The following is a 25,154-nucleotide window of genomic DNA, read 5'->3' on the forward strand; positions in this document are numbered from 1 at the left end:
AAGATGATGAAGATGACAATGATGCATTGGTGATAACATGATATTGATAAAAAATACACAATACCAGGCTTTGTTGGAAGTTAAATTGTATCATTTTGACTAATTCATTATATTGATGATGATGATGATGATGATGATAATAATTATGATGATGATGATGATGATGATGATGATGATGATGATGATAATGATGCTGCTGCTGCTGCTGCTGCTGCTGCTGCTGCTGCTGCTGATGATGATGATGATGATGATGACGATAATGATAACTATGATGGTAACCTAACAATAATGATGATAACAGTGTTGGTTATAATGGAGATATTTATCATGATTGTGAAAATAATGAAGCTGTTGCTGATAATAATGTGGATGTTGATTAAATAAATATGATGATGCTGCTATCATGACAATGATTGTAATAATGATAATGAAGATGAGGAAGATAATGATGCAGCTGATGATGGTGACGTAATGATGATGATGATAAATGATGATGAAGTGATAATGACAACAATGATGATGATGGTGAGGAAGATAGTGATAATGATGACGATGGTGTTGGTGATAATGGAGGTGTAAACGAAGATTGTGAAAATAATGATGAGGCTGCTCATAACGATGTGGATGTTGATTAAAGTCAATATGAAGTAGTGATTACGTTGATGATGATTATGATAATGAAGATGAGGAAAATAATGATTATGCAGATGGTGATTTGATGATGATGGTGATGATAATGATGAGTAGGATAATGTGATGATGTGATGATGATGAGAAAGATGATTTTTTTAATGATAATGAAGATGACGATTTTTATTATGATGATTATATAAAGAGATTTCTTAAACTGCTATAAAACTGAAATTAAGCGTATTTTTGAGCTTTAACACCCATGCACTGACTGATTGGGCTCAAAATCAACTCATCTAGCCTTTACTAAATTTGATTTGTTTATGTGAAATTATATTGCATCAATCAAAGGTCATAATGTGTTCATTCATTACTCCTTTGTGCTTTAACTGAATGTACATAATATTGTAAAGAGAGGAAGAAAACAAGACACAGAGTAGTTAAAGACCCTGCATTAACTTGCTCAGAGTCCAGTATCAAGTATAACATTCTCTCAGGTTTTAGGGTCTCATTTTTTATCTTGTAGACTTGTAGGCATTAAGCAAAGTCTGAGCTTTGACTAGAAATCGATGGACGCGGGGCAATTACAGAGACAAATGTAGATCATTAAAGAAGTCTGAGTCTGAGGGCTGTAATGAATTCAGACAGTTGGACAACATGACAGAAGCACAATTATGTTGTTAAATCATTCAATTTCCTACTGACAGTACGTGTTTGTGGGAGGCTGAGGTCATTATGCAAATATATATAAGTCTACAATGAATCAAAGTTTCCTTGAATGCGCTCAATTTTTGACTTTATGTTAGTGTGTGGGCATGTGCGCTCCAGCCCTTCATAAAGTGTAATTACAGGGCAGAGTCTCTGATTATCAGACTGAGCCTGACTTCTTCATTTCCTGTTGGTTTTGTTGGTTTGTGAGAATAGGGAGTTACAGTCACAGCTGTGTGTGTCAGTGTGGTCTGTGGTGTGTGAGTGGGTCTGTGTGATGTCTGGTTTACAGTAAGTTCACATGTTTGTACACACATCAACTGTGCCAGTCTGGTGGGAATGACTGTGGTCAACGCCTCTGCTCTTTTTCCACTGGAACAATTGTATTTATTACTCTGAAGAACACCCTGAGGTGTCTGATCTCACAGAATAATCTTTAGATCATCTTCATTCATGTATAAAACCTTATTCAGCAGCAATATACTGGGGTTTAATCACTGATAAAAAACTGTTTGTTCTCTGACTTTCTTTGGGACCATTTTGGGACTTATTCACGAGGACTTTCAGGGACATCACCAGGGTTATAAGTTAAGGGTCAGTTTTTAACACTTACTGAAAGTTGGTTACAGAAACTTTAATCTCAGAGAATATTGAGAATATACTCTGGACATTTTTTTGGTTAAAAAGGAATAAAATCTAGGATTTTAGGATTAGGAAGAGGAATTTAATGTCCAAAATGAACAGTTTTTGATCATGTGTGTGCGGTTAAAACAGGCGTCCTCATGTGAGCATCTCAAGGGTGCTTCTGCCACCTGATCTCAGAGACTGATTAAAGAAGTGCAGACCAGACTTGACTCCACCAAGGACTCTTTGAGACTTTGGTACAAGAGTCTACCAGCAGTTCACAAGCACAAAGAGGATGATGAAGAAGCCTGTGAAGAAGTCCTCTCTGCTCTGGGAAACTGACTCGAGTCACGTTCGATTTGTTGGACCAATAAGACTCAAGGAGAGAAAAAGTCAAGGCAACGCTGACTCCGCACTGATTCGCAGACTGCTCCCTCTGCTTTGACGCCTCACTCGTGTATATTTCAAAAAGGAAAAATTTTACAATCGTCTTTAGTGTATCAAACTCATTTCTAACACTTGCGTCAATAAACATTTGGATATTTAAAGCTCCTTTACCCCCCGCCCCCCTCCTCTTCCTACCTGTCTGTTTGACCCTTAACCTGTTTAGTTGCTTTCTGACATCTGTGCTTTGCTTTACCTCCTTCTTCTGTTCCGCATGTGTGTATATTATCATGCTATAATTTATTCTGCTGTATGAAGTATTAGAGTAGTGGGAAACTTGTACTAGTATTTACTACCTTCAGCCTGTTGGTGTGTTTACTGTAACACTGGCGTAACTGTTATCAATTAAAGATCAAAACTGATTCAGCCATTTCACCTCTTTTATTCTTTATCCTCAGACCTTTTTTGCACATTTCTTTTTAATATATACAGTAACCTTGTTTTCATGTAGTTTTACCTTTTAAAGGTTGGTGTGTGTGTGTGTGTGTGTGTGTGTGTGTGTGTGTGTGTGTGTGAGGGTGAGGGAGTGTGTGCGTGCTTGTGTGTGTGTGTGTTTTGTTTGTGTTTATTGTGCGTGTTTATATTGCACTGACCTGACCACTTTGGTCCCACTCCTGATGACCTGCATGTCCACATTACAGCTGCCATTTGAATGTGAGACCAGGTTGACCTCTGAGAATTCAGCCTGCAAGAGTCCAAAAAATAACATAAGACACTGACACATGACCGTTTTGCTAATAGTTCCCACTAACTAAATGAAACAAATTTTATAGTATCATCCACAGAAAGCTGAATGTAACAGTCAAGGTTATAGTGTAAGACGATGATTAATATTTCAACTTTATTACATAATCATTGTTTTTTTATGATTGATTACTTGGACAGGGAGCAAAGTTAACGGTCAATAAATACTGGGTTTATAAGTAGTTCATCTTAATTTGCAGAGGCAGTGACAGGTGATGTTGAGAAATACTACGTGCACACACTGGCAATATAGAGTTGTTTATGTATAGAACGCTACTCCAGTAGAATAATGTTTGTACGCTTGTGTTTAGTGTGGTTGCAAATACGTTCAGGGTTTTTCTGTGACTCAGAGCTGCCGACTCCTGTCTCCTTTAGTTCCTATTTTTGTTTCTGTGGTGAAGCTTGAGGTTGTAATTTAACTGTCAACTTCTATTAGGTGTGAAACTGTTCTGTTTGAAACCCCAGAGACAGATGAGTAATAACAAAAGATGTAACCTGGTACTGCAAAATAATCTGCTCGTTAGGTGGGTTAACCAATGTTATGATAATATGTCACATGCTGTCAAAATATAACTTTATTATATACAGTAAGCATAACATCATACCAAGATCTGGATTAGGGTTGTAACTTTATATCTTAAGTGGTTTTGTGTTTTATTTTTACAAAGTTAAACATGAACACCTCAAAGAAGAAGTAGCTTTTGTCAAGTATAAAAATGTTAAATGTTATCCCAACAACTTCTGTTTCACACAGGAGTTATAAACAGCATATCTTAATCAAGATGACATTTCAAAAATCTATGGATGAAAGCTCAGCTCATGCTAGCAAATCTCAGGAACTTTGAGTTAACTACTAGCATTGCAATGCTAGTACTCTCAAGGTGACTAACCTAACATGTCAGTGTAAAGCAAGTTTTATTACCCAGGGTTTACTGTCTTAGTTTAGCCTGTAAGCATGCCTTTTTTCTGCTGGGTTTGGAAAAAAGGTCATAATGCCCATCAGTACTCATCGGTAAGTGGAGTAATTTGAGACTATTGCGAAATCTCTGCATTTTCCAATGCCTTTGTATCAAGCAATGTTATTATTCCCCTTGTTTCCATTATGACAGACCAATCATAGCTAATCTCCAATCCTCTGTCCTGATTGGTTGAGGGGCGGCTATTACTACGTCCTCCGACTGGTTATGAGTCCGACACTATCATGACTGCACACGCCGTTCTGTGTTGGGGGCTAACAGGAAATCTGGTTGGGAGGGAAAGTGTTGACATTCAACAGTCCCTCTCTGAACAGATGTTTACTCTGTGACTACCAACAGGAGCTTTAAGGAACTATTCTCTAAGGACCATGAATATTAATTCCGTGGTTGTCAAGATACTTCCCTTTAAATAAAAATGATGCCATTATGGGTTAAATGAAAGTCATTAGCATTCACACTGTTGGAGCCATGAATGTCTATACCAACTTTTTTATCCAGTTTTCTTGCATATACTGAGATATTTCACTGTATAAGGGAAATCGTATTCAGCTGGTGAGTCTGTGACACTTCTTTAATAGTAAGGGAAGGCATCAAAGTCTGAATGTTTCATCGTATGGGGAATTTAATGGTGTTTTTCTCTGATAGTTGTAGATAAGTTTTAATCCTCCGAGTTCTCTCTGGGAACTTGTAAGTTGCTGTATAAGCAAAAGGCAAGTTGGGCCTGTCTCATAGAGTCCTGTGTTTCTATTCAAGATGTGCCAGAGACACAGTGTGAACTTGTGCATTTCCACATCAAACAGGATTGTGTCACTGCACATTCATCCCTTTTCATAACACCCTGAACCTTTGATAAATGACTCAAGAGCATGGTAGATCTATAAAAATCAACATCATACCTGCTCCACTTTGATGTCATAGTCCCCGAGCACCTTCTTTCCCCGAAACACTTTGGACCTGAAACAGAGGAGAAGAGAAAAGAGGATATTTAGTTAAACACTCAGTTGTCTCTGCTGCCCTCTACTGGACGTCACACTCCCTGTGGAATAAAGAAGAGAAGAGAAAATGGATGCCTCTCCGAGCACTTTGAAAAAACTTTGTCAAACTTTCTCATCTGTAGTAGAATGCTTTTCATAATTAGTTTTTTGAGAAGCTCTAACACACACAGCAGATCAAAGAAACCATGCCAGAAGTGTAATTACTTTCATTTCAATTCATGGTGACATTAAAATCTGGGTAGAGCAGCAATTCTGCAGCAATATTAAATGCTGTCTTGGAGTTTCAGTGATGAATGTATCCAATAACAGGGGGGTTGGATGTTGACTTCTTAATATCTTTGCTGCCACTTGCTTAATGGTGATGTAGAAAAAGATTATGTAAACACACACATACACACACATATACACAAGCTAACAGATGGAGAGCAGACAGACAGAGACAAATGTACACAGACAGACAGGATGAGACAAGCTGAGAGGCTGCCAGCCAACACACAAACAGTCAAAATGCTCAGGACGTCTCATTTTACACAACATTGTAAATGGATCACAGATGGTTTTTACCCTGCGCTCATCATCTAAGCTTACACTGAAGATTAATGACGCAATAACCACGAGCATGAATAAACAGATATAACTGCACAGCATGTAACCTTTAAGATTCTTTTACCATGTGCGTCTTAATGGCTACAATATACAGTAGTTGTGGTCTTCTAATGTAACATATCTCCAATCAACAGGTCTTGAATCCTCCATTAGCATTGTTTTTCCTCCACCAATCAGTGAGCCAGCTCATGTACCAAAATATGGCCCTAAATCAAATCCTATCTGCACTCATGGTTCCTCTCTGTGCCAATTGGATTAAAAATGTATGTCAGAGTTCGTCCATATAACCTCACAGGACCTCTGATAGTGCCGCACAGAGGCATCTGGCTTGTTAGTGTGGTTCATTAGGATCAGGCCATCTGTGGGAGAAACACTCTGAGGGGAGGATGCCATAACTTCAAACAATCAATAAGCGCAGCAGCAGAATTAGTGGCCTTAGAATTACAGCTATATCTTTTTTTTCAGTGCTGCTTGGAGGTGCAATTCTATTAGTGTGTGACTGTGAGGGATTTTTTTTCCACTTAGGCAGCTGCTTGAACGCATCACTTTGTTGCTATAATGACCCTGACATCCACCAGTGATACGTTCATGTTTATTCCACTGAAAACAAACGGCACACATTGAAAAAATCATCTTTCTGGCTAAAAAAAACCCTTCATATCCTGCATCTTTATTCAAAGGTGACTCAGAGAAATTTCAATTTTAAAATCAAGCATCTTAATCCCATTGCCAATGAATTTGTCTAAATAGACTCCACATTTATCTGTAGTTAAGCATAAAACATGGGATGTCAGGCCAGCTCAGTAAAGGACGATTATGTTGTTTTGCAGAGAGGCTGCTGATGTAGCTTCTTCATTGAATTCCAACAAACATCATCATGTTGCTGCCAGATAGCAACAAAACACCATGTGCACACATGAATTTTTGTAACAGAGCGATACGTGAGTTTCAGGAATTGTCATTACAGGGATTTACATGCTCATTAAAAAGTGGCAAAGCAGAACTTCTGTGTTTGATTTTCTGGGCTTAAAGCTGCATGTCATTTTTTTTCACCACTAGGTGGCAGCTGAACAGGCTATAAAACCATAGACTGTATATAAAATGGACAGCTTTGCTCCACCTTTTCCAATTGTATGGTTTTGAAGCAAAAAAAATCTGTTCCAATGTGCAGCCATTGTGCAGCCAGCGTCTGCACTGTAGAGAATTTCTATGGTTGCCACGGTAATTTATGTGTTGCCACGGTAACGGGCTCCGACCTATAGCATAGCATCACGAGATCCTATGGAGTTTCCCTCTACGGCAGCTGTCAATCAGTGAATCTGGAAGTAAAACCCCATTTTTTAAACTCTAATAACTAACGAAAAAGAAACTTTTCAGAAAAAAGAGTCCTTGAACACAAAACAGTCAAATAATAAACTACATATCACCACAGCATACGGATGTGAGAAACATTGGTACGACGTGTATTTATTATTTAAATTTTGACTGCAGCCCCATTCAAATGAATCGGGGAGATAGAGTTTTTGACCTATACTGCAGCCAGTCACCAGGGGGAAGAGTTTTTGTGGAAGCTTCACCTCCAGCCAAGCGAGCTGCACCCCTGTATAAAACCAGCTTTGACATTTAAGAATCATATCATGTCTTTAAAGAAGCTGACACAGAGACAAAATACTTATTTTGATGGATGTTGGTGGAATAAAAGTTCAATACATAGTCTTATTTCAGCTCTGTTTTGGTCCCCTTTATCAATATAGATGCTATATGCCAAGCTACATTCAACTGCTAACTTTGTCTGTTTCTCTCTTTCAACTACAGATTTTCAGTGAAATCAGACTTCAGGTGAACTGTAGAGTCTGTTCATCCTCTGTTGGTTTGTGAATATGAGTGATCTGATCATCTGATCCTTTATGATATACAAATGTATTGATTACAGAAACTTGAAAAGGCATTTACCTAAATGATGATTGTAAAAACAAATTTTTGAAACCAAAATAACTCCATTGAATACTCAAAGCTTGTTTCAAACTACAGAGGATCAATATTTAACCTTTAAACACCATTTACATCAGAAGCTTTGTACAGCATGGCTCTGAATCAAGACTGTCGCTGTGGCAACACGCCAAAACAACATGAACAAATTCATTTTCATCTCAATCTACTACTGCAGTTAGTACTGCTTCCAATGGCACTTTGTAAACAAATAGATCTCTAATGGTGATTTCTATTTAGGTTATGATTGATCATGTTGTCAAACTTCTGGACTTTTTCCAAAACATTTGATCTGCTAATTCTGCTCAGCAATAATTAATTATGGTTGCCTTGTACATTCAGTAAAACATGTTTTAATTATACACTCAGCATAATCAAATCATGTTTTGCTGTAACAGTTTAATTTGTTTTTGTTTGTTGTGTCAAAAATCACAAGCCCCTGCGATAAACAACCCAGCCCCCCATAGCTCCCCAAATAACTGCTCTGTGCCCCTGCTGCTGTGTTCTCCCACAAATATCACTTTGGTTGCTAGCTTGTAATGAGCTTTACAGCTTCACTGAGCAGCTAATACTGCCATATATCCAAGTCCTGTTAGACTAAAGAAGCCACACTTTATTGTTGCAAGCAATATATCATTTCTGACAGGGCCTCTTTACAGTTTGCTGTAATCAATTTCCAGCAGCCACTGGTCCTCTACAATAAAAATTAAAAAGTTTAGGGAACACAAAATCCTGGGCAGTTTGGGCGCATCCTCAAATAATGATGAGAACTTTAATGTTTTACACTTGAAATTAATACACTTTTCATCTTAACCAAAGCATAAAGGAGAGAGTTAGAGATCCTCAGAAAAGGGCACTCACATGCTATGTAACCTGTGTTAAAACATTTAAAGTATGCTGTAAAGAGGGGGTATTATGCTTTCTCATATTTCAAACATAGATACAAAGTAACAATGCTGGAAGTCCAAACTAAACGTGTGCAAATTTTCAAATCTATATACATATGTTGTAGTAATCCCTGAATTTGTGCGTAAAATGCTCAAACGGTCCGTTCTTAAAATACTGCAAGATCTTCACGAGATCTTCACAAGACTTGCTGAAATGATGAGGTCATCAAAGAAGGATCTCCTAACTGGTCAAATAGTATTTCTACGGCTCTGCTAACTGGTTAGTTTACACTGCTCGCACTGCGGAACAGCACAGCCCTATGTAAGGAACCGGTCTGCCCATAGATCTGCCTCCAACAGGCCTCCAGAGGGCTTGCCAATCAGAGGAAAGGGTGTTTTCCTTTAAGGGGGCCTTAAAGAGACAGCAGCTAAAACGGAGCGTTTTGACAGAGGCTGAAATAAGAGATTACTAAAAACCAGCGTGAGAAAAATAAGGATTTTGTTGAGCCGTAAATCATGTAACATCACAAGAAAGGTACAAGAGGGACACTATAAAGCCTGAAAAAAAGCACGATACTCCCTTTTTAAGGAATTAGAAATAAAAAAAAGCATACACCGCGAAGCTGTGCTGCAGCAAGATGCAAAAACTTAGAGAACTTTTTTTCTGTGAAATGGCAGTTATTCCAATCATAGTTGTGAAGAAACATTACCTTACAAGGACTTTGTCATACATGCATGAAATCAATTGAAGATTAAATGGATTTTAAGATGAAGCCAATTACTTTTTCCCATCACCAAACTGTGCAGTGAATACTTAAAAAGAGAGGTTGGAGGCAATGTAAGCCCCAAAATCACCCATTAATCTCAGTACAAAGTGGAAACCATTTAAGTTTCTGTAGTAACTGGTGCAAATCTATTGATTTACCCAGCTTTGTGTGGGTGATCTGAAGATTTAGAGCCCCTCTGGCTATTATCCAAAAGCAGCTGTGAAACTGTAGAAGTGTGGCAGGCTTGTGTGAGAGCCTCTTTTATTCATGATGCTAGCTGCTCAAGAAGATGCAGCTGGAATAAACATCTCAGGAAGGGAGACTGAAGGATGAAAGGACGTTTCTTGTTTAAAGATATTAAGCAATAATGGAGAATTACATTACATTGAGAAAAAATTAAAGTATTGTGTAGGATACAGTAATTTTAAATGGGTCTGGAAAAGTAAACCTAAAATGCCAAATGATTTGAAATATGAAGCATCTTTACCTTTCTGCTAACCTGTATGTTTCACTTCTAAACTGTGCCATGTCGTGATATCATAGGGCTGATAAAAGATAAAGTAGGTGGATGAGTCACATATGCAGGCTTGGGAAGTTATCAAGGATGCCACTGAAAACAACCGTACCAATAAAGGCTCTCTGCTGGGTTCAATTCATCAGCTGAGCTCGGTTGACTCCATTTCTGTTCAGGGTCATTTGATGCAATCCAGCTTTCATTATTGATCAGTGGAGCCTGAGGGTCTGAGACTGGCACACACTCCTGTAGAATTAAACCTTTTTGAATCAATGCGAGGTAAAGTCAGAAAGACAAAGATAGCGAAATGAGCGGAGTGAGTGTTGCAAATTATGGGGATGGAAAAAAGCTAAAAATAATGTGCAATAACTGCAGTGTGGACTTAAGAGGCAGCCATTGCCTAATTATCAAGATATTTGCCATAAAGTTTAAATAACACTCATTATTGCAGCACAGCCACAAGAGATTTTACGATACTTAAATGCCATCCTGATACTGCTTCTGACATGACAATTGCCTGTAAAGAGTATTCCTTTGATATTAGTGAAATGACAATTATACATAATATTGGTGTGAAAGCACTGATTGCTGACAATTTGCTAAAATTTACCAAACATGACATAATAATTTAAAAGCAGCCAGTTAACTTTTTATAAGTACTTGGTTAGGGTATGGGATCAGTGCAATGACTGACGCACTCGCTAGTACCTAATAATTTAGCTTATGCCATTACCAGTATCCAACTATGATATTAGCAACAAGCTTAGTGCACTATTCCCTCTGTTCCCAAAGACTCCATGAAGAAAATGTATCTCCTAAGATACATATGAATGTTTGATTGCAAAAAAGTGGTCAACTGGATGAAATGGGCCCAATGATGCCTGCTCCTCAAGCTTTGCTTTAGGTGGACTGCAGTCCTGAAGGACATAATAGAAATACTTTTCAAGGAAAGACACCATTGTCAGAGTATAATAACTGTCTGATGTGCAGAAAGCACTATACATATGGCATAATGGTGTTCCTTGTCATGCTCTCCCACACTTACGCTATTTTCCTCCACATTTCTTCTCTTTCTCTGTCCTGTCATTGCTTTATTTCTTGCCAACTTTCTCCTTCAGCATAATTTGATAAAATGATTTTCCACCCATCTGGAGTTTCTCTCTCCCCTCTGAGGTCATCTTGATCGATTTAATGCAAAGGCATTAATGGAATGTATGCATACAAATGAACCGTGCAAGATGAGTAAGTGCACTTTAATGGGTTTCTGGGACATGAGTAATAGTGAGAGGCAGATTGTGTTGCTCTGGTGTTATAAAATGGGAAGATTCAATATCAACATTTAGAGAGTTGAGGACGTCAATGTTTTCACAAGGCGGCCATTTTCCTCTCACTTAATACTCAATATGGGACACACAAATGCTGTTTTAATGATGTACTACTGTGTTCCAGGTTGTAAATGCTATAAATATAAGGGTTAGTAAATCATTTCCAATTCAACCCATCCATCCATCCATCTACTTTCTATACTGCTAATCCCATTTGGGGTTACAAGGGACTGGGACCAATCCTAGCTGTCACTGGGTGAGAGGCAGGGTACATGCTGCCAGTCTATCAAAGGATTTTTCTAATTCTGAGCTTCCAAATGTTTCGGCTACAGAAAAGACAATGAATCCTAGAAACCTCAGGACTTAATTAAGTCAAACACCACATCTAATATCATAACAGTCACTGTCAGACGCAGGTTATCATTAGTATTCAACCACATCTTGGTGAACATTATCATAAGCTAAAGATATGAATTTTATTTTGTACTATGAGACACTATCAAATAGAAATGTTAGCACTCAGTCACTTACTACTTTACTTAAATGTTACTGAGAAAGCCGTGAATGCTAACATTAGCTGTTATCAGACAGTAGCTAAAATATGCAATTTCATCTTGAAATAGGGCAGGATATCCCCTCTGACCTGGTGACAATTCACTTTAAAAAAGAAAATAGTATTAATCTTTGATAGTGTTAGATGATACGATAAGAAAGGCGGACATTTTTAGCCCATGATAATGTTAGCTAGCAAGTGGTTGAATGCTAAGAGATACTGTTGTCCGATGATAGAATCAGTTATTCGAGTATGTCAACAAAAGTATTGCCAAATATCCTTCCAGATTCCAGAAGATTACTCTCCATTGTATTTTCAGTTGCTGATTAATCATGGAGGCAAGAAATGTTTGACACATTGCAAGCATTTAAGCCACTACACAGCAGGATGACGTTGTAATGACTTTTCAGCTTCCCACCATTAGCCTTATATTAAAAGACAACGGCTGCCATTTTATTACAAATACACCACATCCCCAGACCAACAAAATAGTCTCTGGAATTACCTGGAGCACTGTTGAGAGGCAGTTTGAGAGTTAAGCTCTTGATGGTTCGGATTTATTGAAGAAAATTCCCATGTCCCAAAACCGTCCCTTCTTTTCACCATCCCTTATTTCCTGGCACAGCACAATAAATCTGGCAACACAGACTACAGACACCCAGGCCTTTTCACAACTAGATCCAAATGTGAAGTGAAAATTTGTGTAAAACAAGCCTCTGACTGCTAAGGTGAAAGGGCAGTAAAGTGTTAGAGCACTCCTGTCAGCTGTGCTGTGCAGTGGGAGAGAGCTGCTGTGTAATTATTTGGCTAGCTGGACTGTTTTTCCTGCAGGTGCAGACAGACGGTGTAGAAACATGATAATGAGAGTATAGTGGTAGCACTAACACCAAGGCTGGAGACTGTTCTGGCTGCAGACCAAGGATTTATTTTCAGTCTCTATGGAAACTCTTTCACTGCATGCTATCTTTAAAGGCATCTTTTTTGCTTAATGTCAAAGGCAGCAGGGGGAGATGTACTGAAGTCCCTTACTGAAGTTTAAGTTGCAATGCTACGATGTAAAAATCCTCTGATACAAGTTCAGGGAAAAAGAACACAATAAGTATCGAAATAACAACGTTTTTCAATTGACAAGGCTAGTTTTGCAGTAAAAGATAATAAATAGTTAGTCCGTAGGCATTTATCACAGATTAAATCAAATAAATAATGCAACATGACCTCTAGTTGAACAAATATTTAAGTTTGTCTGGCCCAGTTGGAGCTTAGTTCAGACCTCGGAGCACGCTCCACTACATCCCAATAGCCGAAATTACATTGGAACCACTCTCTACATTTGTTTTGGAATCGCTGATTGAGGGATTCAAACAGAGTCTTGAGTGGCGGTCGTGCTTCAGATAAAGATTTGCTGTTGGTTTTCCCAGCTCAACACAGTCATCGCCTGTTGCTTCCTTTTAACTTTGGTAAGAAAATCCAGGACTAAACTGAGCCCAATGCAAAAAACAGAAGAAAAGAAATCACCTGGTCTTTACACAGGAAGTGACTGTGTTTGAAAAGAACCACCTTCAAATTAGTTACCTCAGCTTTGCACTTCAGTACTTCAGAAATATCACTTCCTATTGCTGTTCATAGGGTAGACAGTATCTCTAAGACAGATGTTTGTCTACTTGTGCCACATGGATAGCAAATGTCCCTGAAATCACTCGTTGGGTTACATCTAGTGGTAAAACACTTTTACATTCAGATAAAATTATCGTTTCTAATGGAGTCCAACAGAAATTAATTCTACATGAACAGGAGGGAAGCTGAGAGTCAGAAAACAACCTCCTGTGTTGCCTGTTGTATTTTGACCAGCAACACTAACATTGTACTTCACGGTCATGACTGTCTGATGTAACAGCACAGCAGGCTCTGCATTCACATTGTACAGGGAAGGCAAGAAAGCTGAAAAACATGAAAAACACTAGGAAATCTGAGAAAAATAAAAAAGATGATAGGTATATCATGCAGAATGTATATGTATATCTCTACATTACTTTCATATTTACTAGATTGTCTAAGAATTATCTAATGATCTAACTATCTGCCCATCACAAACTTCACTTTACCTGACTTTAATGATCCAGTTAACAATGTTCAGGTCAATGTAATTGCTTCATATTGTGAGTTTCCGGTTCTGACACTGTATGCAGTCAAGCTGAACATCTGATGTCTGGTACATCGTTCAGAGTCATCAGACAAAGAGACACTCAACAGCTTAGACCAAGACAAAAGCAAACAGACCAACAACAAGTTTTCAATCAGAGTTCAGTCTGACATTTGTCCTCTAGTGTTTGAGAGTGTTGGAGTGTGCTGTTGTGTACATTATGTGTGAAGAAGAATCAGCCAGAAAGAGGAGAGCTGTGATTGGATTCACAGGCTGAACATGCAGGGAATACAAAGTTTTATGTCAGAGGTGTTGCTTCATGTTTTCTGCCCTGACATGAAGATATGCTTTAATAATTCAACAGTAGTACATGAGGCTGTGTGTGTGTGTGTGTGTGTGTGTGTGTGTGTGTGTGTGTGTGTGTGTGTGTGTGTGTGTGTGTGTGTGTGTGTGTGTGTGCGTGCGTCCGTGCGAGTGCGTGCGTGCGTGTGTGTGCTTGTGTGTGTGTGTTTGTTTGTTTGTGTGTGTGTTAATGTCAAATCAATGTGTCTGGTAAAAGTTGAAGGTCTTGGATGAATATTGTATAATATGTCATGAGTACGACATTGAGCTTTTAACAAATCACATGGCATGAAATCTTCTCAGTTAGAAAATGCAGGCGTCACTTTGGTAAATACATTTGTTTTAAACAATTTATTTGCCCTGCCAGGGCAATACTCACCACTGTGTACCAAATGTAGCAGGTGAGGGGAGTTGGCTAGCTTGAAAGCTGAAGTAAATAAATGTCTTCTGGTAATTCCAAAGCTAAACATACCTAGATAAATTAGCTGGGTTGTTTTTGTTTTAGCTTTTAGGATTTTGGTAATTTGAACCCAACAGGTGAGGACTATCGAAGTGTCTATCTAGTGGACTGAAAATCGGTAGTCTATGAATAAGGACATTTAAGTAATGTGACATTTTTAGAGATGGTAGTGGCCATGGATTAGAATTTATGATCCCTCTACAGAAAATGATATTATTTCCCCCCGGTCGAAGGTCTGTAATCTTTTGACATTATTTCGGTCACATGCTAGCTTGCGTATATATTAGCCTCCAGAAACTCTAGATTTCAGGTTCTAGAGGCAATTAAATTTGGCTTAGATCTTACATGTTACCATGTCAAAGTGGCAGTGTTATAACTAACCTCTGAAATAATAACCATACTGTGTACAAGACTTTCCATGTTGTGAGAAGAAGCTTGAGTCCCATTTGATAGCTGTAGAAGCTAGCCATCTGTAAATAAATTCTAATGTAGGTTGAGCATTAAGTTGTCTCAGTGTTTAGCTATAATTTCCACAGGAGTTGAATAACCATGATATAGTGTATGGTTGTAGTCTTTTTGACATCATTTGAAAATACAGTACACCACCAACTGGCAGAATATTAGAATTTAGCCAGCTACCTAATAATGATTGCTATCAGTAAGATAATGTAGCCAACTTGCTGCTCTGTTTTACCTTTTTCAAATTAATCAGATTTTAAAACTTTTAAACATACTGTATATTTTTTCAGTAGTCCATCAACACTTCAGTTGTACATACTTACATTATGTTAATCACTATTTTCCTCCAGATAAACAGATGTTTCCAGAAGTTAGGCTAAGTGATAAAAGGCTGGTGGCTTGCTGGAGTATACCAGCCAAACAACTTGCAACCACAAAGTTGTTCTTACTAACAATTTTTTTTGATACATAGAAAATAATAAATGCTTTTGTCAAAAGCATTATCATTTCCATGTGAAAATGTTTTGTAAGATGTGTGATATTAAAAAGTTGCACCTAACTGTGAAATCATTTCACAAAAATGTTGTTAATTTGGCACATCTATAATCTCATTTTTTATGAAGAGGTCCAGTAATCAGTTTGAATAATGCGTTCAGGAACAGAGGATTAAATATAACAAAATCTGGATTATCTTTCTGTAAACTTGAATGTTATTGGACATATATGAGACATTCATATCCTGGTTGTCATAACCCCCTCCTCCTGCATCATTTCACAAACAAGTTTCAGAGACAGACGTGTGTTCGTGTGTCTAAACAGGAAACAGCGTGTGCTGTGTTTGTGTGTTTTTATTACATTACTGTGACAAATGACATCCTACAGGGCAGACATCTCTCTCATGTAGATACTCATGCACACTTAGAAGTGTGTGTTTGTGTGCGTTTGTGTGTGTCAGAGCACCCACTGACTGAACATCTGCTTACTGAAAATACACGTCTGAGAAACATCTTGAAGCTAACAGCACAGCTGATTGTTTTCCTGAGCTTTCACAGAATCTTGCCTGAAGATACCCTGAGATTTGTTTCTGAACGGTGTTTGCATGTGCATGTGTGTGTGTGTGTGTTTATGTGTGTGTTCTAAGCGTGAGTGGATTCTGTGTCTGTGTGTGTATAGGAGAGTATAGCTGTTGGGCTTCTTGTCCTTGGAAGGCAGGCAGGAGTGACAATAATCTTTTTTATCTTGTCCCTATGATTTGACAGCTTTTGTCTTACTCAATGCTGCAGCTGTCTCTGCTCTCCTCTTGTGCCTCCACTTGTTCTTTTCCACCTTCATTACTTTGCAGTTTTTCAATAAGGATCTGTTTCTCTAACATGTACCTTCACCCCCTTTTACTCTGAGCAGGGAGATATTTTGGGCAGAAATTATCATCACAGCACCCTTCTCTACATTTAAAATTGATGTGATCTTTTACTAACACACCATGTCTTTTATTTTTTATTGCAAGACCTTTAATTCTTCATCTATTTGACTCAGTTAGCACTGAAGCATTTCAAATTATGTGACAACTACTGTGTTAAATGATCTAACAATGACTTTGGTCATTTAACTTGTGTTCTTTATAAAAGCAGCAGTATGAGAAGCATATTTCCAGTAATACACAATAAAAAAAGCATCCGAGGGAAACATCTCAGGAAAGAACTTGAAAACTGCCCAAGGTCTTCCTGTACTAACATTTGATGCAGGGATGTTAGGTGCACTGCCAGAGGAGAAAATGAGATAGCCATATAGGATGCCCTTTATTCTTGATAACATTCTGTGCAATGCAGCCAATGCCCTTTTTAAAAGAATGTGCCTACCACTGCTTCGTTACGTCCACACAATGACTTTTCAGAGTGAAACATTACCTTCTCTTTACTAGAGCTATTTTACAACTGAGTTGTCCAGACTCTTTTGAATGAAGGCCATATGAAAACATCAGTCTTTAATATAGAATGCATTATTAGAGGTGGAATTAACCACTAGCATGAGAAGTTGTTAAAATTTGCTTCACTGTGTTTCCATTTACAAGCTGCTCACACAAACTGATGTAAAAGCACAGGAATACTTTTGTTGCATGTTTATTGGGCTCAAAATAGTTCCAGACATGTACTCAAAACTCCTGTGAGGTGTTTTTAGTTGATTGTGAAATAGACTAAAATTAATACTGACATCTTCTTATTACAAACAACATCAACAGCAACAAAATTGATTATATTTTTATATTTTTATTATTGCCTAAAATCACTGCTGCAGGGTAAGTGTCAGATCAAGCAATCACTGCAGAAACATACTATTAATTGTAATTTTCCACAACAAAGATTTGCAGAATGATACATTTGACTATTAAAAGACTGAATTATATGTATTTTTTGTTTGAAACAACCCCACAACAGACACATGTACAGGAAACAATCTGCAAGGTTTCATGCTTTGTCCTCAAGTGGTGTCAAAACTGACACAAACCAAAAGTTCTCACAGGAGCTTCAGGTACAATTTTAAATATTTATATAAACCTAACATTTTTTCTAACTCTCTTTTTCACTGCTAACTTTTGAATGACAGTTTGCAAATACAACAAGTCCCAAAGACTGAATCTGTCCGTGTTTTTTCTCAAACTTAAAAAAGCTGACAGCTCTGGGTAAAATGAGTCTCTAGTCACCTTCACAAATGACTGACTCTGACAACATTTCTGGTATAGCAAAAAAAAAAAAATGGAAGTATATTTTCTGAATATTTCATTGATTTGAATTGAAAAAGGTTGGCTTAAAAGTCTGCTCACAACACTTCTAAGGCCTGCTGGGCAGGGATTGTAAAATTAATCAGAAGTGTCAGACAATCACGGGTCTCAGTCATTAATATTAAACTTTAAATATAAATGAACATGAGGATACAGAGACTGAGCACTGCACTCGCAGAAGGAATGTTAATACAGGAATATTTATGGGCACTTTTGTGAAAAGAATTCCAATCACTTGCTGGCTACCAGAGATTTTGTTTTATTCAAGGGGCTGAACTAGACCTGAAAAGACTATCAAAGTGCCTGTTGGTGGCATAATATTTTAAATTTATTCATTATCTGTCTGGTGCCACAATATCAAAACACTCACAATTTCACTCTTATCAAAACCCTGCTAATTAGCAAGTATTGTTTCATTCAGACTGAATGCAGTGCTATTTTGAATTCCGTTCACTAACTGACATGACAAAACCATACAATTACCGGCAACTACAGAGCATGATTTTTAATGTCAAAACAAGTTCTCCAGGCAGACGAGAAAACTTTTCATCATTACAATGGTCTAAGTTGTTTGCGTGTCAGAGAAACCTCTGTGACGGTAGCAGGAGAATTTGATTAGGCTTGTTTTTTTCCTGTTAAAATCTTACCTCTAATTAAGTCAACAATATTGGCCATTGATTTTCTAATTAGTTTTAGTGAAGCATCCACAGTAAATTATGTCTGCAAGTAATGGTTGTTTTTATTACTTATCAGTCAGCAAATTGTATTAAGGAGTAGTTGTTTAATGTTATTAAATGCCAGGAAAAATACATGTCTCAGAGCTCCAGGGAGAGTTTAGAAATCAATTGAATATCTGATTAGCTGACTATCTTTGCGATAGTCAAACTTTGAACAAACATGAGAAAGAAAAGCAGTGGAAAAAAGTTTACATCAAAGACAAAGAAGCAAAGTAATGCCTGAACAAGACTTATATTGTAGTCACGTTGGGCTTTTGCTTGAAAAAAGGTTGCTTTAACAAAATGCTTTGAGCGAATGCTAACATCAGTATACTAACCTGTTCACTTTGAATGTCACTGGAGTTTTAAGAATATTAATAATCTGGAAGATATATAACCCATATTCTACATAAGAGGTTTGGCCTGCTGGTGGCTTTAAATGAAGAATAAAGGAGTTATATAAGAACCAATCCTGAAACAGATATGAAAGGGTGTACCAAGTTTTAAAGCAATCAATCCAACAGTTGTTCAAAAATGTGAATCAAACTTAAAAATAGCTACTTCATGTTAGCTAGAGGTAAATTGAAGAGATCATCAAAGAGATCATCAAAGGGCTCATCGAAGAGATCATCAAAGAGATCATCAAAGGAATCATCAAAGTCTTTAGGATAAACATCTGAGAACCATTAAGAAAAACAAAACATTTATTGTGTAATCAAACCAATTAATGCCCGGATATTTTTGTCCGGATCTAATCAGTTGTTTTAAGGGACTTTTTATAGTGTGTCCTCAAACTTTAGATAGCATAATTCTTAGTTTGTCTTTAAAGAGAAATATATAGATCCTTCTTTAGAGAGGGAACTCACCCAGCACAAAAGCAACCTTAGGTACTGTAATGCTTTGTGATTGGCCCTAAGCATGGACAACTGAACCACCAGTGGAGTCTCTTTTCTTGCGTTATTATAGTCATGAGACCCACAAAGCACAATAGACACATCTCACAAACCAAAGGGGTCCTCCATGTTGATTTGATGATTCTTGTTATTGTATATCACATCAACTTACCAACTATGGCTTCTTTCTATTAACTTTTATTACTGGAGGTATGACAGCAAATGGAAAAGGGCCTTAGGGTTTGTAGTCCTTTAGGGAGTTTCTATCCAACAGGCAATCCCCAACTACTACTACTGTTTTTGACATCAATATTCACATACAGCAGGATCTATTGAAGCAAAAACTTGACAGTAATTACTTCACAGATCAAAGGCTAGACTTAAATTCAACTCAAAGTCTTGCTTTATCTGTTTCTTTACAAAAATAAGATGCAAACCCTGCCAAGAAGCATGCCCTCCAGTCACTGTTGGCTTTTAAGATCAAAAGAGTTTTGTTCTCGTGTTTTAAAGATAGGCTTTCTCTCTCAGTTGAATGTTTTATTTCTTAAATGAGGCACTAGGGTCAATACAGAGTTAAGGGGACAGTATTTTGGAATTAAAGATTCTTCCAAAACCAATTTTCATCAATCAAATCAGGGCCTCCAGGGATGAAACAGCTGGGTTTCCTAGAGGTGAGATTTAACAAGGCTGTAGCAGGTTCCTGACACTGTTCTATTCAATAATTGTAAGGGTCGGACAATTTGATTCCACTGCAGCCGGCAGATGCCAGTCGTTAGAGTAAGAGAACCTGTGCATGAAATCTCAGAGGGCACAAGTGTTGCCTCTGATCTTTGCAAGAGAATGACCGGTCTTGTAGTAACAGAAACACAGTGACTCATCCATCTGAGAGGTGAAACCTAGGTGAGAGCTCTTCCTGGTTTAATGGTGGGTTGAGACAAAGTGTTAGTCCACAGCAAGATGGAGAGCGGATAAATCAATGCAGACAGCAGTGCTCTGGCTTGGAACAAATGAGACTTTTGGAGCATTATATTCAGGTATCTTTATAGCTGTTGTCTGGACACACCAACAATCTCAGTCTATTAAATACACACAGTATTAAACCACAGTCTAGTCACCAAAACAGTCAAGCAGAATAATTCAAGGTTGAGTGAAATTCAAAATCAGTTAGATACAAATTGGTGTCAGCGAAGCAGCACTTAAGTAAGAATTATATTATCTGTCTGCTAATTTTCTTGTCACCAGAAAGGGAAGCTGGATTTTGGTGTCTGTTCAGATTATAATTTAATGTTTTTTTCAATTTGATGAGAGAATTAACCAGCCCTCTTGGGACACACTTAGGGGTGTTGGAGGAGCACAGGAGCATGACTTTCTGCACAGAGAGACAATCTGTGGAGATATCTCTGCAGTTAATCGTTCCTAATAAACACAGCTGTCAGTGATCTGTGAGGATTATCTAAGGTAATGAAGACTTCAAAAAGTGTTTTGTTTTTTGCATGTTTATGATATGCTATTCAGTTTTTACTATGAGCCTGTATCTAAAATCTTAATCCCAATATCTCACCTAATCAACAGTCACTTACACCTTACAATTCCTCAACAGCACCATTAAAGTTATGCCGTTATTGAGCTTTTGAACTTACACACTGAATCCCATAATGGCACTACACACTGACACTCACTCCGTTACATCTCTGTTACTCCCTATGATGGCAGATTAAAGGTGGAACAACTTAGCCCCACCAATATGCCTCAGAGTGTTACACATTGCAGAAAGGTGTAATAGTGGGGCGTAAATGTCCCGCATTGAACTAACTATGTGTAAAGCCTGGTTTATACTTCTGCATGGAAATCAATGGCGTGCAGAGGTCTGTGTAGCCCCCGTACCTATGATGACACCTCCGACAAAATGTAACTACGCATCATATCGACGCGGACTGCAAGCCCTGTTATTGGTCCACTCAGCTGCATTGTTTTTCCTGCATTCACAGCACCTACGTGATCGCTGCACATCTGCCGTACATCAGTCATGTATTTCATCTCCTCTAACATCTCCTCTTGTTAACATTTGCTGTTTGATAAACAACAACATGTATCAGCTGTAAATTAACAAAATTAAAAAAGTAAACAGAAAACATAGCGGGGCCGGAAACAGGCGACCAGACTATCAGAGAGATCACACTGCCATCAAGCGTTTCGTGGGAGTATTGCTGCGCGTGACAAACACATTGACGCACAAGTATATGGTGCTCACGTCCGAGTCGACCACTACTGCGTAGGGTCGACGCAGAAGTATAAACCAGCCTTTAGAGCCTATTGTGAATTTATCTATAATAAACTAGCTTTACTAACATCTAACTATATAGCAGAATATCACTTGGTATGAGTGATCATTTGACTACTAGCTCCTTTAACTAATTATGCCTAAGCTATACTTCATTTTTTTTTTAATTCACTTTACATCGCTCATTCAGCCATTCAGTGTAGTATTTATTTTAAGCCGTGGGGTTCACCATTCCCACTTTGCCTTAAAAATTACTTTGCATTAGGATATTTACAGTAAAAAATGTACACGTTAGCCATATTAGAGATATATTGAGCTACCTCTAACACAATCCAAATTTTTCCACCATTGAAATGTTAAAAAGTCTATTATGTTGGAATAGACGTTGTCCAGTGTGCAGCTATCCCTGCACTGTATATATTGCACAAAGTTGGGAACACAGTCTATCAGCACAACTAGCATAACTATGAAAACTTCAGGATTTCAGGTCATTTACAGAGACAAACTCAGGGAAATTCTTAGTGTACTGATATGTATCTATTTCAGCATCATTAGGAGTTATTGGTACATTATACAAAACCTGCCTCATGAGCTGAAACATTCTCCCCACTCTTTATCTATTAACCCTTACAAATAAATGAGTGAACACCTACAAACAACCCCCTACACACTCATCACTATTTCATTGACACAGCCAAACTGTTTGCTGAGTCATCATCACTCCACTTATTGTTCTGCTGTGTGTAGAGTGTGTGTGTGATGCCCTGCTGTGTGCAGTCTCGTGTGTGCCTGTGCGTTCGTCCATCGCCCACACCGCCTGTTAGTCGTGACACGCTTGGAGCGCAGGGTTTAATTTTAGAGAGAGATGGAGACAGAGACAGACAGAGAGAGGACACAGGATTGCTGATCCACCTTTTGGCTTTCTGCCTGATGGGAGAGAGTTGCAAACAAAAAGTTCAGGGTTGTCATGGCTATCCGAGTGACAAGACAGTACAGAGGAGACGTGAAATAAATGATGCATTAACAGGGGTTCCCATAAGTCTGTTTTAATAATTACAACAAGTGATTTATGCTCTGATTTGGCATGTATTTCACTGTGAAGCACTTTTGACAATCACCTTGAAAGGTTCTCTATAAATAATATTTGCTTGCCTTTAACTCAATGGTTATACTTTTTTATTTAACAGCAAATAATGTTTACAGTAGTAATAAATCCCCCCAAAATTCTATCATCTATTTTAACACTGAGGGCTCCAACATTTTAATTTAACAATCAATATTTAGGACTGCACTGCACGATATTTAGTAATTTAAAACACAGGTAGTATCAAAATATGGGCGACATAGCAGCTCCCCAAAAGTGAAACCAGACTATTTGGTGTTCCCCCTACTGTCTAATTACAGTAAAGGTCATAAATGCCAGCTCCTCCATGTTAACAGGGACAAAACTATGAAATCAAAATCCAGACTGTGAGAAGTGAAGCCAATGCGGAAGTGCTAAAAACTGCAGTTCCTCGAGTGTCCGCTTGAGGCCGGCTCTGGAAGTAAGGGAAATCACTTACACACCCATTCCGTAACACCATCATTACAGCAAAAATATATATGTTTACAGCCACGTACAAAGAATGGTATTGGTCTGAATAGCTTGACACTGTACGGGGTTGAATTATGATATAACTTACTGGTTTAGAAGATATCAAGATTATGAGTTTTGCAAAGTTAGAGGCACGGCTGACTTGACTGACAGGCGGAAACACTGTAGTTGTTAATAAGGAGGCTCAATGCCCACCTCAACTCGACCCCTTTGCCTCATGCTAGATCAACAGAAATTAGGATGAGTGCATTTCCAATATGGCAACTGATGACGATAGGCTTCAGAACTTCACTTCAGCAACAAATGGGTGATGTCACGGAGACTACGTCCGTGTAATACAGTCTATAGTCAAAATTCACATCACAGATTTTTTTCTCAAACATAGTTTCTGTCATTAATGTTTGGTGTTATTGTCTTGATATATGACCAAGCTTTCATTTTTCTGTGAATTTTAGTTTTATTCAGTTATTTGGTGCTATAGGAGTGTAACTCCGTGATTGACGGCTCAGTTGACAAATCTGGGCTCTCTGCAAATGGGGTTCGAAAAGCAGAGGAGGAACTGAGAGAGAAAATGTAACAAAGACTAAAACACGAGTCATTTAACATTACATAACTGTGCTTCAAACCTACACAAAAAGCTTTTCTGCTGTAGACATTGTTGACCTGAGTGATTTTTGTCACTTTATGCGTAAGTCAGATGCCTGTTTCAGTTAGTGAGAGGCACAACATGTCAATACTGTGGCTTTACCAGCAGATGCGTATACTGCACAGACTCTGGCTCCAAAAAATATCACCAGTGCAAGATGTCAGCACACATCAAAGGGGGTATTTGAATATTTTCTTCAGCTACTGTGAAAAATACATATGAATCAACCTCTATCATTTTCCTTACGTTTACCCTGAGCTTAGTCATCCTAGCCCATGATTGGTCAGTCCAGTGATATGTGATAAGTAACAAGGACGTTTTGTTGTTGTGAAGTTAATGAAATGTGTCACTAAAGTGCTGTGACGAAAGTAATCAGTTATCCTGCTGTTTCTTATTAGCAGAGTGATCCAACCATCACCTCAAACCCTCACATGACCTACATTTGGTAAAACTTGTCATGCTCAAACTACTACACGCAGAATGGTAATGGTGTGTCTTGTCTTCAGCAGCCAACAATTACATTTATCCTGTCAATTCCCTTCAGCTTTACAGAGAGTTTCGCCTTTTTTAGCTCATTTAATTTTAGTACAATTACTGTGGCTTATTTTGGAGCTCTACCAAGACAAAAAAACATGTCAGAGCTTTAATTTGAATCTATCGAAAGATGAATGAGACCTATGCCTCAGTAGAATGGGGAACATATAAGATTTAGTTTTTGCAAAAAATTCCCCACATATTTTTTCAGTTATATGCCAAGAAAAAGTGACTAAGGAAAGATGAGCTCTTTGCATTGTTTGTGGGAATACATTATTAGTGAGTGGAGCTGGGACAGGCCTCAGCATTTCCTGATGACATCAGCTCCATGTTTAGAAGCAGCAGACACTCTCCTAATGGGCCGGGTGGGGAGTCCAGTTGGCTTTGCCTCAGAGCAAACTGGGTGTAATGAGAAGGTGCAGTCACACAGCACAAATGAACAAAATGACAAAGCAATGTATTATTATCTCCTGTAAATTGCAACAATTTACCAAGGTATAACTAATAATGTTAGACTCAACAAAAAATATTGTTTGTGGGCACAAATAAG

General features: G+C 38.1%; 1 protein-coding gene across 1 annotated transcript in view; it reads right to left on the bottom strand.

Moving 5' to 3' along the window:
* The window catches only part of syn2b (synapsin IIb), a 101,818-nt gene that overhangs the window by 33,516 nt on the left and 43,148 nt on the right, over nucleotides 1-25,154 (bottom strand). Inside the window, exons 2-3 of the mRNA XM_034675780.1 lie at nucleotides 5,024-5,081; nucleotides 3,000-3,091 (exon numbers count right to left, since the gene is read on the bottom strand). Coding sequence (XP_034531671.1) covers nucleotides 3,000-3,091; nucleotides 5,024-5,081 — 150 coding nt within the window. The remainder of the gene's footprint in view (nucleotides 1-2,999; nucleotides 3,092-5,023; nucleotides 5,082-25,154) is intronic.

Source organism: Notolabrus celidotus, chromosome 1, assembly GCF_009762535.1.
Source record: "Notolabrus celidotus isolate fNotCel1 chromosome 1, fNotCel1.pri, whole genome shotgun sequence".
In the NCBI taxonomy this organism is placed as follows: Eukaryota; Metazoa; Chordata; class Actinopteri; order Labriformes; family Labridae; genus Notolabrus; species Notolabrus celidotus.